General features: G+C 34.8%; 1 protein-coding gene across 5 annotated transcripts in view; it reads left to right on the top strand.

The window, feature by feature from the left end:
- Positions 1 to 17345, top strand: part of ADAMTS20 (ADAM metallopeptidase with thrombospondin type 1 motif 20) — a 172660-nt gene extending 155315 nt beyond the window's left edge. For all 5 annotated transcript variants that reach the window (XM_053226139.1, XM_053226140.1, XM_027035930.2 and 2 more), the window contains 2 exons: positions 12197 to 12301; positions 14696 to 17345. In XM_053226139.1, the coding sequence (XP_053082114.1) occupies positions 12197 to 12301; positions 14696 to 14785 (195 nt within the window). In that variant the 3' untranslated portion in view covers positions 14786 to 17345. The remainder of the gene's footprint in view (positions 1 to 12196; positions 12302 to 14695) is intronic.
- The last annotated feature ends 605 nt before the right edge of the window (positions 17346 to 17950 follow it).

The following is a 17950-nucleotide window of genomic DNA, read 5'->3' as shown; positions in this document are numbered from 1 at the left end:
CTGTTGTTGGTGAAATATTCTATACATGTTTTTCAGGCCTTGTTGGTTTGAAGTATTGTTCAACTTTTCCATTCCCTTGTTTATCTTCTGCCTAGCTGTTCTAGTCACTGAAATTTTGCAACTATTATTGTTGAATTGTCTATTTCTCACTTTAGTCTTATTTCATTTACTTGGTATTTTATTCATTTACCATGGGGTTTTTATATATGATCATGATTATAATTGTCATAATTTCCTGATATATTGACACTTTTGTCATTATAAAATGTTCTTTATCTGAAGCAGCATTTTTTTGTTTGTTTGTTTTAAAGGTCTAATTTATCTGACATTAGATGGCCGCTCAGCTCATAGACAGTACATGATGTATAATTTTATCCCATTTACTTTTAACCTATTTATATCTTTGAATCTTAAGAGTATCTTCTATAGAGAGCACTTTATTGGATCTCTGCCTTTGAATTGAGTTGTTTGATGATATTGATGTACCATTTTACTTTTTGTTTTCTGTATGTCTGAAGTTGTTTTTGTTCCTCTATTCCTTCTTTACCACTTTCTTTTTTTAATTGAATGTTTTTGAGTGTAACGTTTAATTTCCTTAATAATTTTTTCACTGTATTTTTTGAATTGTTTTCTTACTTGCTGCTTAAGGGGTTACAATATACATCTTAACTTATCAGAATCGACTTCAGATTTACACTACCTAATTTTGAGTGAAATATAGGAAATTACTCCTTTTTATGCTCTATTTCCTCTTCCCACTTTTGGTGTTATATTTGTTACATGACCTACATATGTAAAAATCCACATTACGTTTTTATAATAACTTTCTATAATTTTATGATTTTTAGAGAATATGAGAGAAGTAATGAGAGGAATTACATATTCATAGAGCTTTTTATGTGAACCTTTTTATTTAGCATTTCTAGTTTTCTTCTTTTCTTCCTGTGGATTTGATTTATTGGCTGGTGTTATTATTTCCTTACTCTCAAAGAGCTTTGCTTCCACCTGCCTCATTTTTGCTATTATTATCAAATATATTACATTTATATATATTATAGGTCAATAATATAATCATATACTTATTGGTTTATAAAATTGTTTTAAAATAAGTTAAGGGAAGAAAGGAAAAGAAAGATGCAATTATAATGTCTTGTATAATTACCTAGCCAATTACCTTTGCCAGTACTCTTTGGTTGTTTTGTATTAATGTCTGGTGTTACTTGATTTCAGCTTGACGAACTTCCTTTAGCATGTCTTATAAAACAGGTCTACTAGTGACAAATCCTCTCTGTTTTGTTTATTTTGAAAGTTTTCATTTGGCCTTCGTTCTTGAAAGATTGATTTGCTTGTTATAAAATTCTCAACTTACACTTTTTATTTTTCAGCACTTTAAATATGTCACCCGACTGTCTTCTAGCTTATAGATAAAAACATGGAGGTCAGCTATGTATCTTATTAGGGTTCTTATGTATGTGGTTATTTATCTCTTGATGCTTTCAGATTTTCTCTTTGTCTTTGACTTTCATCTTTACTGTCACATATTTGGATGTGGATCTCTGTGTATATACCAAACTTGAAATCTATTGAGTTTCTTGGATGTATAGATTAATGGGTTTCACCAAATTTGGAAATTTCAGACATTATTTATTCAAATATATTCTCTGCTCCTGTATCTCTCCCTCCCTTCTGGTACTTGCATTATGCATATGTTGGTGTACTTAATGGTGTATCCCTTTGTTTCTCTGAGGCTCTGTTCATTTTTCTTAGTGCTTTTTTTCTCTCTGTTCTTCAGATTATGTAATCACTATTGATACCTGCTCAAGTTTGCTAATTCTTTTTTCTACCTGCTTCAATCTACTGTTTGAGCCCCTATAGTGATTTCTTTTGTTATTGTACATTTTAACTCCAGAATTGTCCTTTTGCTCTTTATCTAAATGTAACTTCTGTCTCTGTATTGATATTCTCTATATGATGAGACATTATTATCATACCTTTCTTTAAAACATGGTTTTCTTTAGTTCTTTGAACATATTTATAATAGTGGCTTTGAAGTCTTTATCTGCTCAGCCAGACATGTGAAACCTGTCAAAGGCAGTTTCTATTGCCTTTTCCCCCTGAATGAGTCATCCTTTCCAATTTCTTTGCATATCTCAGTTTTTTCTTGAAAACCAAGCATTTTAGGGAATGTATTTTAGTAACTATGGACACTAAATCTCCTCTCCCCTCTCCTCTAGAACTTGTTTGCTTGCTTGTTTGTTTGCTTAGCTCCTTGGCTGGACTATTTTGGTGACATCTATTTTCTCTGTAGTGTGCAGTCTTTGATGTCACTCCTTGGATGGCACAGCCTTGGACATGTACAGTCACTCTAATCCTCCTGGAATGATAGTGTTTTTTGCTGAGATCTCTTTGTCTCTTTCCCAACTCTCCATGAAGTTTTTTTTTAATTTTTTTTTTAACATTTATTTATTTTTGAGAGAGACAGAGTGTGGGCAGGGAGGGGCAGAGAGACTGAAACACAGAATCCGAAGCAGGCTCCAGGCTCCGAGCTGTCAACACAGAACCCAACACAGGGCTCGAACTCACGGACAGTGAGATCATGACCTGAACCGAAGTCAGACGCTTAACCAACTGAGCCACCCAGGTGCCCCAAGTTTTTATTTTTATTCCTAGTTTGCGCATTAACTTTTTTAAAATTTAAATTTGAGTTAGTTAACATACAGTGTAGCCTTGGCTTCAAGAGTAGAACCCAGTGACTCATCGCAGAAGTGCCCTCCTTAATGCCTATCACCCATTTAACCCATTCTCCTCCTACTTACTCCCTCCCAAAACCCCCACTTTGTTCTCTGTATTTAAGAGTCTCTTCACACCTGTCAGAATGGCTAAATTAACAGCTCCAGAAACAACAGATGTTGGCACGGATGCGGAGAAAGGGGAACACTTTTGCACTATTGGTGGGAATGCAAACTGGTGCAGCCAGTCTGGAAAACAGTATGGAGGTTCCTCAAAAAATTAAAAATAGAACTAACCTATGACCCAGCAATTGCACTACTAGGAATTTATCCAAAGGATACAAATATCCATTACGTTTTTAAACTGGTCTGAATCTATTGATATCACACTCAGCTCTTAGACTCCATTAATTGCTAGATAACATCTTGGAGGAGTAAATTACTCCATGGACTAATCCAACTAAATTCAAGCCCTCTGGCCAAGGTAGTATTATAGGTCAAGTCAGACCTCAAGAGGAGCCCTTCTTAACTGTCTCTTTCCTTGGTTCTCTCTGTTAAACTTCAATTTGATCTACCATTTTCTTTGTTGCTCTCACTGAGCTATCACCACTCCCTTTTTAGCTGCGTGTCATTAAAATCTTGTTTTCAGTTGCATCTTTAGTCTTGAAATTCTCCTATTTCTTTCTCAAATAAGCTCATACTCCTTAGAAAAAGCTATGGAACACTCCGACCTTAACATCATGACTCTATCCTAAGGAAAAAACTGCACTAGTTCTGTGGATCTAAGGATAGGCCCAACTTCTCAGAGTAACAATCCTGCTTTTTAATAAGCAGGATCCTGAGTCATAGCAGTAACCCCTGCTCTTCTTGGCTTGCCCTTCTCAGCATAGAACCTCTGCCCTACCAGTGATTTTGAATGGGGATGACTGGAGCCTTGTGTTCTTGGCCAACCATGCCTGGGGTAGATCTTCTGTTTTATGAGTAGGGACTGAGTGGTGGATGGGAGCTTAGCTATTCTTATCTGTAATAGAGCTTCTGTAGCACAGAACTGCATGAAATGAGAATTGCTGGCAGTTTTCCCCTCCCAGGGAGAAAACTTAACCTTAACAGAATGCTGGAGAAATGGAGCCTTGTGTTCCTATCAAGACTAAAACTGTCATCTTGCTGAGGTAAGAGTAAAGGGCAGGTCATGGTTCAAATGTCATAGACATTCCCTCTTCTTACCCAGATATAGTAGATTTTTTGTGAATAAATATTTTCCCATTTGTTGTATAACCTTAGGATAATTTCTAGAGACCTTAAATGGTTGTTGTATTTCATAATTTTTATGAGTTATGGTTATTTTGTTGAAGAGTGAGGGCACAGGGCTCCTCAAGTTGCCATTCCAGAAGCACTTCCTCTCTTGGTCATATTTTAAAGGTAGATAACTTGGCAGAGAGGGCTCATATTCTCATTCAATCTTTGAAGCTGGCTAGCTCCATGCATGTCCATTCTTCTCCTTTTCTCCTTCATTCATATCAGTCCATCACATAATTGGTCTACTTCCCAGAATGTGACTCTCTGACCCACAGCTTCTATTCAGTTCTTTTCCCAGGACAGTCCTTACCTTGATGAACTCCCCCTTATGAAGCCTGACACTGTGTTCTAAAGTCTTCAGACACCTGTTCTAAAGTCACACTTTAAGTCTTCAGACACCTGTTCTAAAGTCAAGTCTAATCTAAACCTTTTAGCATTCTCAGCAATTTTTTTTAATCCATATGGATTTTTTTAAATTTATTTTTTATTTATTTTTTAAAGGTTTTTGGTTTTTTTTTAATTTTTTTTAACGTTTATTTATTTTTGAGACAGAGAGAGACAGAGCATGAACGGGGGAGGGGCAGAGAGAGAGGGGGACACAGAATGGGAAGCAGGCTCCAGGCTCTGAGCCATCAGCCCAGAGCCCCACGCGGGGCTCGAACTCACGGACCGCGAGATCGTGACCCGAGCTGAAGTCGGACGCTTAACCGACTGAGCCACCCAGGCGCCCCTAAAGGTTTTTTTTAATGTTTGTTTATTTTTAAGAGAGAGAGAGAGAGCGGGGGACGGGCAGAGAGGGAGGGGAACAGAAGATCTAAAGTGGACTGTGAGCTGACAGCAGAAAGCCTGATGCGGGGCTTGAAACCACAAACCATGAGATCATGACTTGAGCTGAAGTCAGAGGCTCAACCGACTGAGCCACCAAGTGCCCAAACTCCTACAGATTTTTTAGTAACACTTCCCTTTAACTAGAGATTATTAAATAAAGATTAAATAGAGATTATTCATTCTCAAATGATCAACCCATGTCGAGACTGATGAACTTTGTCCAACAACCCATCCTCCTTATAAGCTATATCGTCTTGTCAAATACTTAATGTTATTAGAAAGAAGCAAATTGAGAATGCCACGTAGAGATGTGGAGAGTCTGATACAAGGTCTCACAGATGCCATTACTTTGGAAAGGTTGCCAAGTTCTGGGAATCCAGTCTTTTTTATTACATGTTAAATTGGGCAAGGTCAGGGTTGATGAAATAAAAACTAAATTCACAAGAGAGCTGATAAGCAATTAAATCATGTAACTGTCAAGTGGAATCAAAATTTTTATCTCAGAGTGCCTAGGTGGCTTATTCAGTTAAGTGTCCAACTCTTGATTTCAGCCTACGTCATGATCTCATGGTTTGTGAGATCTTACATGCTTGGGATTCTATCTCTCCCGCTCTCTCTGCCCCTCCCCCTCTCATGATCTCACACACACACACACCCACTCTCTCTCTCTCTCAAAATAAATCAATAATCATTAAACACACTTTCATCTCACTTAACTTTCCTAGTGGGAAATATCTAACAGAAAGCTAATTATTATAAAGAGTATTTCTTTTTTTTTTAATGTTTATTTTATGAGAGAGAGAAAGAGAGAGAGAGAGAGAGAGAGAGAGAGAGAGAAACAGCATGAGTGGGGGAGGGGCGGAGAGAGGGAGACACAGAATCCAAAGCAGGCTCCAGGCTCTGAGTGGTCAGCACAGAGCTCGATGTGGGGCTAGAACCCATGAGCCATGACACCCCAATAAACAGAATATTTCTTGTTGAGCTTGATATCTGAATAAGAGGCGTTAGCACAGTTAGGTTTTTAAATGATACTATAGTTATTTCCATTAATTTCTAACCCTTTAATTTCTCTGTGACCCCATTTCTCCCCTATAATATCTTGAGAAAGTTATGTAGTTGTAAACTGGGCAATCCCATTTCATAGTTAGGAGAAGCAGAAACTCCATGTTAATAACCTGTCCAAGGTCCTTGAGAAAGTCAGAGGCAGAACCAGTACAGTAATAAAATATTCCTCTCTACTCATCAAGGTGAGATGCCTCCCTCGTGTAGTTCTCCAGGCATTTCTGGAATGCCAGGTTTTATTTCCCAAATTAGATGTTAGCGAGCATAGATAGGTATGTGCTGTGAATAGGAACTTTACCTATCTATATTCATTCTCTACAATTCAACCGGCTGAGGTTTATGTTACCAAAAATACAAACTGTCCAGTATTCTTAGAGGTGTTCTGTCAAATATATAAACCAGATTCTGTGTTAAGTTATACAACATTTGCATGAATACTCTCCAGATGTTTGATGTCACAGAAAGAACTTATTTTGTTTGGGATTCATCAAAACCACATCCTCTGTGTTTGCATATGACAGGGCACTCTGGGACATGAATTCTAAAAAGAGAATGGATACATATGGCACTCTTTAGGGAAAATAAACTTTGCCACATTGCAATATAAGATGAAGTTAAGGAGTGTGATGTGACTTTAGAATACATATATCAAAAGTGAAGTAAAGGAAAACCTTTGATACTTTTCAAAGAGCCACAAAAATTGGACGATAAAACCTAATGTGTATCTCTTTAGCTGTTTTATAATTAATATTGATGACACAAGAGCAAGAGAAATAACTGCATTCAGCTAATGCAAGTAGATCATGGCCAGCATCTATTTTGAGAATTCAGAACCAGTCATTAAATATTTCAAACATGTATTTTTTACCATAAGGATACAGAGTTTGATACGCATCCAAAGATCTACCTTTTTGATTATATTGTTTAGATTATCCCTCTCCTTATTTTTGCCTGCTTGATTTGTCTTGTTACTAAAAGTGGTATATTAAAATTTCCTATTGGGGGTATCTATCTATATATCTATCTATCTATCTATCTATCTATCTATCTATCTATCTATCTCTACTTGTATCTCCTATAGTTTTATTTTATAAAAGTTACTGTTTATTCAATTCATAATATTCATGGGTTATTTCTTCATTGTAGATTATGGTTTTTAGTATTTATTTGTCATGTTTTCCTGATTTAAGACTTGAATTCTACTTTGTCCCTTAGTATTATTACCCTTCTTCTTTTCTAATGTTCAGATTCCTGGTATTTTTTTGCCCATCCTTTTAATTTTAGCTTTTATGGATCACTTTATTTTAAGTATGTCTCTTACATACAACAGATTGTTGGGTTTATTTTGCAAGCCTTTTGGAAAATTTATTCTTTAAATAAATTTTATACCCATTCACATTTAAAAAAGTTATAGAGAAAAATTACCTTTTTTTTTTAGTATACAGTTTTAACATATGTACAGATTCACATTACCATCAGTATAATCAACATATAGGGCAATTCCAAATCTTTGGACCTAACTTCTGGTAAACACTGAACTGTTCTCTGTTGCCATTGTTTTGCCTTTGCTGGAATGTCATACAAATGTCACATAAATGGAAAATACAGTATATAATGTTTTAAGATTGGCTCTCTTCACTCAACATAATGCCTTTGTGATTCATCTGTGTTGTTGCATGTGTCAGTAATTTGTTCCTTTTGTATTGCTCTGAATTATTCTATCATATACAAGTTGTACAGTGGTCCTATAGTTTGTCCACTCATCCATTGTTATAGTTTGGGGAGATTATGAATAGAGCTGATATGCACATTTGTGTGCAGGTGTATGTGTGAACATACATTTTCATTTTTCTGGGATAATTACCTGATTAATGGGATTGTAAGGTCATAGGGAATGTGTATGTTTACCTTATAAAAAACTACCAAACTGTTTTAAAGAGTAACTGTACTATTTTGTATTCCCACTAGCCAAGATTAAAGTTCTAGTCGCTTTGCTTCCCTGTCAGCACTTAGTATTGTCAAGTTTTGTTTTCTGCCCCATCATGTTCTGTGGAATCTCATTGTGGTTTTAATTTGCATTTGATTCACAGTTAAATATGTTAAATACTTTTCATGTCCTTATTGGTCATCTGCATATCCACTTTGGTGAAGTGTTTTTTTTCAAGTCTTCTACCCATTTTAAAAATTGGATTGTTCATTTCCTACTGTTTAATTTTGAGAGTTCTTTACATATTCTGGATACAAGTCTCTTGTTACATAAGATATTTGCAAATATTTTTTCCTGATCTGAGCCATAGCTTTTCTTTCAAGTATCTTTCACACAGCAAAATTTTTAAATTTTAATGAAGTCAAATTTATTACTTTTATCCTATATGGGTTGTGCATTTAGTTTCATATTGAAGAACTCCTTGACTAACTCCAAGTGACAAAGATTTTCTCCCATGTTTCCTTCAAAAATTTGTATAGTTTTATAGTTTTACCCTTAGACCTGTGGTTGATTTTGAATTAATATTGTGTAAAATCTAATGGATTTTGCACGTAGACATCCACTTGTCCAAACACCATTTGTTGAAAAGACAATATTTTCTCTACTTAATTACCTTAACACCTTTGTTAAAAATCAAGTGGACCTATTTTTGGTCCACTTGTGGGTCTATTTCTGAACTCTATTCTGTTCCATTGATCTACCTATCTCTCCAACACAGCAGTGTCTTGGTTATGATAGCTTTATAATAAGTGTCAAAATAAGGTAGTGTGGGTTCTTCAAGTTTATTCTTTTTAAAAATTAATTTAACTATTTTAATTTGTCTTTTCATATAAATTTTAGAATCAGTTCTCTAGAGCTACAAAAATTCTCCATGGAATTTTTATTGCAGTTGCCTCAGATTATAGATCCCTTCATGATAAAATATGTACAACACATTTTAGAATTATCAAAGAATAATGATGTAATAAGACCACATGAACCAACCAATCAATAAAAGAAGTAGAACATTAAACTTATGTCTACCTCCATAGTTCTTCTCTTATATCCACAACTACTTTTTCCTTTGATGCAGTCAATTAATTACTCAAGACATTCCAATTTGTTGAATTATTGGATATTTGAATCACCTTCCACTTGTGACTTTGCTATTAGAATTTTACATCTTATGGCCGCCTCTTCTAAAAAAGGTTGAGAGTAGAAGAGGAGGTAAACCTCATACTACTTTTAAAACACAAATTTTTAGCAGCTACATTGAACTAATTTTTTAAGTTAAAGGTTAGGTTTAAGGAGGTATACATTTTACTCTTAAATAAAAATATGAAGCTAATATAATTAATTTATCCAATCATTTATTCCTTCTGAAGTCCCATAAGAACATACCAGTACCTTTTTTATACACCTGTAATTCTCTACAATGCATTACATTTATTTATATACATATGCTATTTTATTTTTCCCCCTGTTTAGTAAAATATAATTATCATGGAATATTGCATTAGTGTAAGGTGTGCAAGATAATGATTTGGTTATGTATATATTGCAAAATGATCACCATGGTAAGTTTAATTAACATCTATCACCTCACATAGTTACCACATTTTTCTCTTTGAATGAGAACTTTTAAGATCTACTCTCTTAGCAACTTTCAAATACACAATACAGTGTTGTTAACTGGAATCACCATGCTGCCCATTATATTCCCAAAATTTATCTTAAAACTGGAAGTTTTTACCTACTAAAGACATAAATAAAGCTCATGAAAATTAGTCTGGAGAAATGGAGGAATAGATATTTCTAGACCAACTGATTGTGTCAATGACCACCTAAGTCTGTCAGTAGTCAGTCATTTTTTTCCTTTCATTTTCAGTGTATATACATTTGAATGCTTCCAAGCAACCTTGAGCAGGAGGGTAAAGAATTAAGGAAAGTGTAGAATGTTAGGCTGTGAAAACACCGAATGGCCTACTGGGGCACTCAGTAAGTGGCTTGTCACAGGAAACCTACATCACAGAATATACGTCTATTTTTAAGGAGTTTTGTTTGGTGAGAAGCCTACTTATGAGTTAATGTGAGATGGAGATATTCAATGCCAAACTTGTAGCAGGTTGACTAAGAATTAGTTATTTACTAATATAAAATACCAAATGTGTCTAGTATTTGCCAATATAAAATACCAATGTGTCTAGTATTAATGTCATTCATTATCATGGCATATGAAAAGTTTATATGTGTATTTGTGTATTCATGTGTATGTAATGCTAAAATTTAATATTTGTAATGTTGCACTTAATTTATCCATTCAAAAACACTAAGCCATATTCTGGGCTCTGAGAATACAGGAATGAAACATACAGGTCATATTCTAAATTTATAACCAAATGATATATGTGATATATTTTCCTTGGAATTTATCTAAACATTAGTTCTCTTTCAGGGAAATTCTGTATATATCAAAATTATATCATAAATGTATTTGAATTTCTATTTTGATTTTAATTAAGAAATAGCTTAGACTTCTTAGCAATAAACTAAATTGATATATAATTGTTTTAGCAATAGTAATAATTCACATTATAATTATATTTGAAATCTATTTCATCTTTGCCTTCATGACAAGATAATATTTTCAATCACATAATGTAACTCCTAATATTTTATCACAGTCTTGCTCAAGATTCATGCATCTTAGGCTATGGGATATAGTGATGTAATCTAAGAAGATCACTCTGAATCTATGTGTACATGGAACATTGGCAATAAGCTTAATTAGCATTAATTAATTCTACTTTTGAATGTGTAATTGTGTACTGCAAGACATAAATGTGCCCAAATTTTATCCAGTTTTGTCACACATTTTCTCAATTAACAGATATTTAAGGTTTAATATTTAGCAAAGATAGTCTGAAATATTTTGACATGAAAATGGTTCTTGTGTCTTGAAAAGAATTAGATCATAATGCCACTAGGGGGCTCACAGACCATGTGTGTAAATCCTGTGGCATCATACACTTCAGGGCACTTTAAAAAGGGATGTAATAGCTGGGACAATAATATTACACTGACTAGTTTTGTGTAGGGGGTTAAGAAGTAACATTTTTATGGCAACAGAGAAAGTCACATTAACAGGAGAGTCCAGAAAATACATTAAACAGGTGTAATTCATCAGAGAAGTTAGTAAGAAGAGGTCAAGAATAGAAATTGAAGAGGTGTACCTGGGTGACTCAGTTGGATAAGTCCGACTTCGGCTCAGATCATGATCTCGTGGTTTGTGGTTTGAGCCCCACGTTGGGCTCTCTGCTGATAGCTCAGAGCCTGGAGCCTGCTTCGGATTCTGTGTGTGTCTCTCTCTCTCTCTCTCTGCCCCTTTCCCGCTCATTCTCTCTCTCTCTCTCTCTCTCTCTCTCTCTCTCTCTCAAAAATAAATAAACATTAAAAAAATTAAAAAAAAAAAGAAATTGGAGAAATGTGAAAGTCTGGCATTAGTCCCTGTGAACACCCCATCTCTTAGGACTTGCCTATTGCTACAGGGACACGAGCTCTAGCTGTCAAGCCGTGGAGTCCTAGGGTTGGACAGAATTACTTTTGCACAAATAACATTATATGGTATTGATTCAGATGTCTCATATTGAGATTTGTTTGTAATCAATGTTTAAAAAGCTTTAGCTGGTTCACTTCCTTTAGAGTAAGATTATATCAATATTATTTCATTTTTTAAAGAAAGACCCTTGAAAAATAATCTGAGGTGTTTCTTATGTAATTCAAATTGAGGTGCTTTTATCCAAGAACATTCTGGTTTTTTAAGTTTTTTTTTAATGTTTATTTATTTTTAAGAGAGAGAGACAGAATGCAAGCAGAGGAGGGGCAGAGAGAGAGGGAGACACAGAATCTGAAGCAGGCTCCAGTCTCCAAGTGAGCTGTCAGCCCAGAGCCCAACAAGGGGCTCGAACTCACGGACTTGGACTGCGAGATCATTACCCGAGCCAAAGTCAGATGCTTAACCGACCGAGCCACCCAGGTGTCCCGAGCATTCTTTTTTTCTTTTAATAATATTATTAAATGTCTATTTATTGATTTTGAGACAGAGATAGAGAAAGAGAGGGAGAGAGAGAGAATCCTAAGCAGTCTCCACTGTCAGCACGGAGCCTGTCGCCAGGCTCGAACTCAGAACTGTGAGATTATGACCTGAGCTGAAACCAAGAGTCCAATGCCTAACCAACTAAGACACCGACGTGCCTCCAGGAGCATTCTTAAATATTTTATTAATTCCACCTATTTTGTTTTGTTTACAATGTAGGGACAGTTCAGCATTAACTTGGCAGGAACTGGAATGAGGATATCCAGCACAGCAAAGTGGCTTGCTCAGGGGAGTTATGCCTCTGTCATCATCCACAGATCACAAGTAAGTCCTGCTGGACCAAAATGCCTGTCTGAAATACTGTGATGTGAACTGGAATTAAAGGACCTCTACTTTAGAGTTATAAAGTTAATGACTAATGAGTTATTGCATATATGAGGCATGTTACATATAATGGGGCATAATATTAATCTATGAAATAATGAAACTGGGTTCATTGTTATTAATGTACATGTGTTTTTACGTGCATATAAATCCATGTGTAGGCTACAGATCCTTGAACCTGAAATATCAAATGCCAGGGCATAGAGATTTTATCTGGCTTGTTTGGGGCTGCTGACTTGATATGCCAGTACTTCAAAAAGAGGTAGTGCTGTTAGCTATACTTTAATTATTAAAGATGTGGTAGTTTTAATATTTCAAAGTGAGGAGTATATTTTTGGTTTATTTACCTCAGTGCTTTGATTCAGTGATGGGGGTGGTGTTAAAGCCATTTTTCGTTTAACATCTGTTCTTTATAGTTTCTCTAAGAATTAGGACTATTTTTATGGGTGTATGCATATTTTCCTCTGCCTTTATCTAGATAACATCGTACTTGGCTTTTACTGTAGCACACGTATTACATGTAGAACACATTTAATTTGCTCATACACTGCCCTGGCACATACCCTTTATGAGATGGTTCCTGTTACTTCCGGTTACCATGTCTCAGATAGCAGGACTCTATCTACAGTAAATCAGGATCTGTAAGTGTTTTCACCTGTGTTACTCATAAGTCAGCACCATCGACAGCCCCTGCCCATTTGATTTTAGGGTTTTTCTTTCTTTTGATAGAAGTTACTTTTGTTATACTCCTACTTGTATCAATATTATTTGTAAGTGAAACTCAATTTTCTAATATTCATAGACACTAAGACATTCTATTTCTGAAGACTTTGCAACTGAGTTTTAATGAACACCTAAAGAATTTAAATTTTTATCATTTCTGCCGTTTGGGTCAGAAGTAGGCTTTTAGAACAAATGGCTATTTTTAAATTTTGATTTGGCATATTTAGGTCTAATCCCGTTTGGTAGAAAGTATGGGAATAAATGAATTACTTGAAGTATATTCTGAGCAGGTCTCAGTGCAAAGAGCTCAATGAAATATTTCACCTTATTTATCCAGCTTTTAGATATCTTTTTGGTATTGTAAAGAGACCACCAGTAGGTGTGACTATTTAGTACAGTCATTCCTTTTGCTTCTTTTGAAGTTCCATTGTAAAGCTTAATTATTTAATCGACTGAGAATTTCGACCTTGATCAAAAATGTTGCATATGAAAGCATTTCCTGAAACCTGAGGCCTGGTGTGAAGCTGAGATGGGTGGAACCCACACTTACGCATGAAATGCAAACCTCTTTTTACTTGCCAGGACATTTTATCCAGATTAGCTTTTTACTTAAACAATCTGGGGATAAGAATGTATGTATATGAATGGGAATTTTTACCGCCATTCTCTTCTTCTCTGCTTACTTACATTCTTGACAGTTAAAAAGCTTCTGAAAGAAAAGACAACTTAAAAACCCCTGATCTCAAAACATTCTTTACCCCAAAATGTTCTAGGAACTCAAAGTTTCCTTCTCTGCCCTCCCTTTTAACATGAAAAACAAAACAAAACAAACAAAAAACCTTATTTTCTCCATATACTCATATAGGAGCTCAAACTATTTTTTGCCTCATCCTATTAAAATGTCTTCAGTCTTTTGGCTTTTGGTCAAAGATGGAAAGCAGTCTAGAGAGAACATGCATCACACCCCCCTCACCAGCCTCTGTCTACCTGTTTGTCAGTGAATGGTTCTGCTTTTCTTAAAATAGGTGGGAAAAAAAAAAGAAAAAAAGAGAGGAATCTCCCTTCTTAGTCCTTTTCTAATTATAATTACTGCTTTTAGTCCAGTTTTATCCATTTTATCACCTTCTCCCCTTCTATACTTTTCTTTAAACTGCGTTTTTAATACTTCTGTGAGATGTTTAAGGTTAATGGGGGAGAATAGGACTTGTCAGTTAAGGTCAAATTCGTATAATATATTTTTTATTTAGCCTATGTGAAGCTTATGTAAAATCATGTAAATATCAGACAGCAAACTGGGAGAGTTTTTAACGAGCTCGCTGAAGCAAATAGACACCTCGATAAAAAATATGTAGTTTGAGATGAATTGTCTAAATTTTAGTGTGGATTATAATCAAGTAGCTAATATGAATCTCAGATTATCCAGTTCCCATGACCACAAATTTCAACTAAGCCTGAAACGGTATGATCTTTGACCTCAAATGTAATTGTTATAGGAAACTTTGGCTAAATGATTTCAGCCCCATGATTCAAAGCATTTGCTCTTTCTGCCTGTGTGCACAGATACCAGCTCATGTATGGTTATCCTATATTTCTGCCTTTTCCTATTTTCAGGATGGAACCAAAGTCTACGGGAGATGTGGAGGGTTCTGTGGAAAGTGTATTCCTCACATGACTACTGGTCTCCCAATTCAAGTAATATGAACATTCAGAAATGGGAAGTATGAGGAGATATTCTCTGGAATATCTGCGAATAACCGGTGCTCGTTTCTTTACTCTTCCCTTCCTGAGATTTCCACATCCAAAATGTCTGTGCCTTTTCTTTTCCTTTTCTTTCTTTCTTTTTTTTTTTCCAGGGTGCTCATCAGGGAATCAAATCACTGCTTAATTTTTCCAAAGCCTTCAAAATAAGCTTAACATATATATGATTCTAATCGGGATCTTTTTAAAAGGACACAATAATTTATGGTAGAATATACAGATATTTGAATGAATTATACCAAGGTGATGTTGCTGTTAACAAACAGCTTGGAATGGATTACAGTTATATTATACCTATAATCGCACATATAAATCTACTCAGTACTGAATTGTACAATGAAATGTTTATTCTACTTGTTAAAATGGAGCAAGTAAAAATTAGGAAAATGAATTTATTTAAAACAACTATAAACATTATTAAATCTGTCAGGTGAATAGCAAATCCATAGTCACATCAAAAAGTACATAGCCATTATACTTTCTACTGATACAGCTTAGATACCTTGTTTTATATTTCCTTTAATTTTTAATTGTGGGTTATGGTGCTTCAAATAAAAAAAATTATCCTGGAAATGCAGTATACTTTTATATTAAAAATATATGCTTGGGTTAAATACAAATATGAAAATTTGTGGGTATAACGCAGAAGATATGATATAGTAGAATTTTACTTAAAACACCTACCTCTAATTTGATTGTACATACAAAAGCAATATGTTGTTTTTATAATGTTTATATTCTGTCTCAATAACTCTTATATATGTATATATTTACTCTGAAAGATCTAGTTTCTCAAAAACTATACACCGTATTTTATTAATCAAATAGAGAAATGAGAATAATTGAAATTTTGGAAATCCCATTTTGGTAAACAAAATTATGTTTACATATGCAAAATTTTTATTAGAGATGTTCAAGTTATTTTATATCTGAGGTTTTCAAAGCCAAAACATAAAAGATAGTATACAAAAATTAACTATTCATGGGTAAATTCTCAGGTATTTAGAGATTTTTTTCAGGTGAATAATTTGTGTACTATATAATAATGTGATTTTAAAAGAATCATAGACAAATAGTATTTTCCTATGGCAACTTCTCTGTAAACCAAAAAATGAATCTACTAATAGATTTTTGCCAGGAAATAGTTAGTATACTAGTTTTACCCACAAAGTTTTTTTTCCCCCAAACATTTATTATTATTTATTTTTTCCCCAAACACTTTTTTCCCAAACATATATTGTACCATATAAGGTACTAAGGCTATTTGTGCCAGTGTGGTTAGATAAACGTTTAGGGATCTCTGTATCAGAAATGAAGTATTTTGCACTATGTGCCTTAAACCAGTTACAATCATTAATACAAAATGTGTAACATTTTCTAGAAATGTTTTCATTCATAATTAAAATCTTACAAACATTTAAATAATAAACATATCTGTGTGATACATTAGCATTTTGTTTTCGTTTTCCTTACATGCAAAAAAATGAGTCCTCCACCAAAAGTCTATAACACTAAAACCACTCCAGAAATTCCAAGAATTTTTATTTTAATTGTTGCAGTTGGGATGGAAAGGGCTCCTATCTGTGTATACCCTACTCGTGGCAGAGGGACTATGGGCAGGAAGTGACAAAAACTTACAATGCCTTTAAAAGCTTCTGTTTATACAAGGGATATCCATGTCTATTCACATTCAATTGGCCAAATTAAATCATATGACCCAAATCCTAGTCTCTGGGACAGGGAAATATATTCTCCCCATGGGCCAAGATTGCCAGGCACAGGCAAGTGGGTGAGGGCCTAGAATTCTCTCCCAGGGGGAGGGAGCAGGTCCTTGTAAACAAGAATACATTTTACCCATCCATCTTCAGCCTTCCTGGAAATTGTCAAAGTACTATCCAAAGCAGTTAAATCAATTTAAATTACCACTGGCCAGGTGTAAAAATTTTAGAGTATCCATTGAGTTTGTATTTTGAGTATCCATTTAGAGTATCACTGAGGAATGACAAATGAATTTTTTTTTTATTTTCTTTAACGTTTATTCATGTTTTGAGAGACAGGGACACAGCGTGAGTGGGGGAGGGACAGAGACAGAGGGAGACAGAATCTGAAGCAGGTCCAGGTTCTGAACTGACAGCACAGAGCCCTCCGAGGGGCTCGAACTCACAAACCGGGAGATCATGACCTGAGCCGAAGTCCGACACTTAACCAAGGGAGCCACCCAGGTGCCCCCAATGAATTTTTTAAAATCTAATCTGCTGGGATATAGCATAGTATTTCACTGTTTGAATATTTATATTTATCTCATTACTAGATTGGATGAGGATTCTTTTACATACACTTTGCCATTAGGTTTCTTTTTCTGAGAATTGCTTATTTTTATTCTCTTTGCCTCTCTTCTGCCCCATCTTTCCCATCTTCTCATATCCCCCAACCCACTCCCCAATTCATTAAGAAAGAAAGAAAGAGAGAGAAAAGAAAGAAAGAAAAGAAAGAAAGAAAGAAAGAAAGAAAGAAAGAAAGAAAGAAAGAAAGAAAGAAAAACATACATGAGGGAAAAAAGGAGTTTTATGTGAATGTGATTTAAAACATTTGAGAATCCCTTATCACAAAGCTTGCTTTTGATTCTACCTTAAATTACTTGCAAATATTAATATGTACTGTATAATAATTTCCTGTTCTTGCTTATCATTTAAGATGAAGCATTCTCTACATGTATTTTATTCATTTTCCCCCACTCCTTAAAGAGCAATGGTTTCCCTGCTCATGATGAAGGCCAGTTCCCCAACCTCTGCTCTTGATTTCTTCTCACTGTGAATTCTCCAGAACCTCTTCCCACAGATTTTTCTGTCTTCTCCTTTTTCCTTTCTCTCTCCACTGGCTCCTTCTCATCATCCAAATAAAAAAAAAGTGCTCAATTCTCTCCACTTTATTTTGTATCATTTTTTATTGAAGTATAGTTGACTTACGTTTTATTTTACAAGTATAGTTGACTTACACAATTCCAAACGTGACACAGTGCTCACCATGATATGTGCAATCACCACCAGTTACCATGCAAGGTTATTATAGTATTATTGATTATATTTCCTGCATTATACTTTTCACCCC

This window comes from Acinonyx jubatus, chromosome B4 (assembly GCF_027475565.1).
Source record: "Acinonyx jubatus isolate Ajub_Pintada_27869175 chromosome B4, VMU_Ajub_asm_v1.0, whole genome shotgun sequence".
Lineage (NCBI taxonomy): Eukaryota > Metazoa > Chordata > Mammalia > Carnivora > Felidae > Acinonyx > Acinonyx jubatus.
The sequence above is the reverse complement of the archived record's forward strand: the minus strand, read 5'-3'. Positions and strand labels throughout refer to the sequence as shown.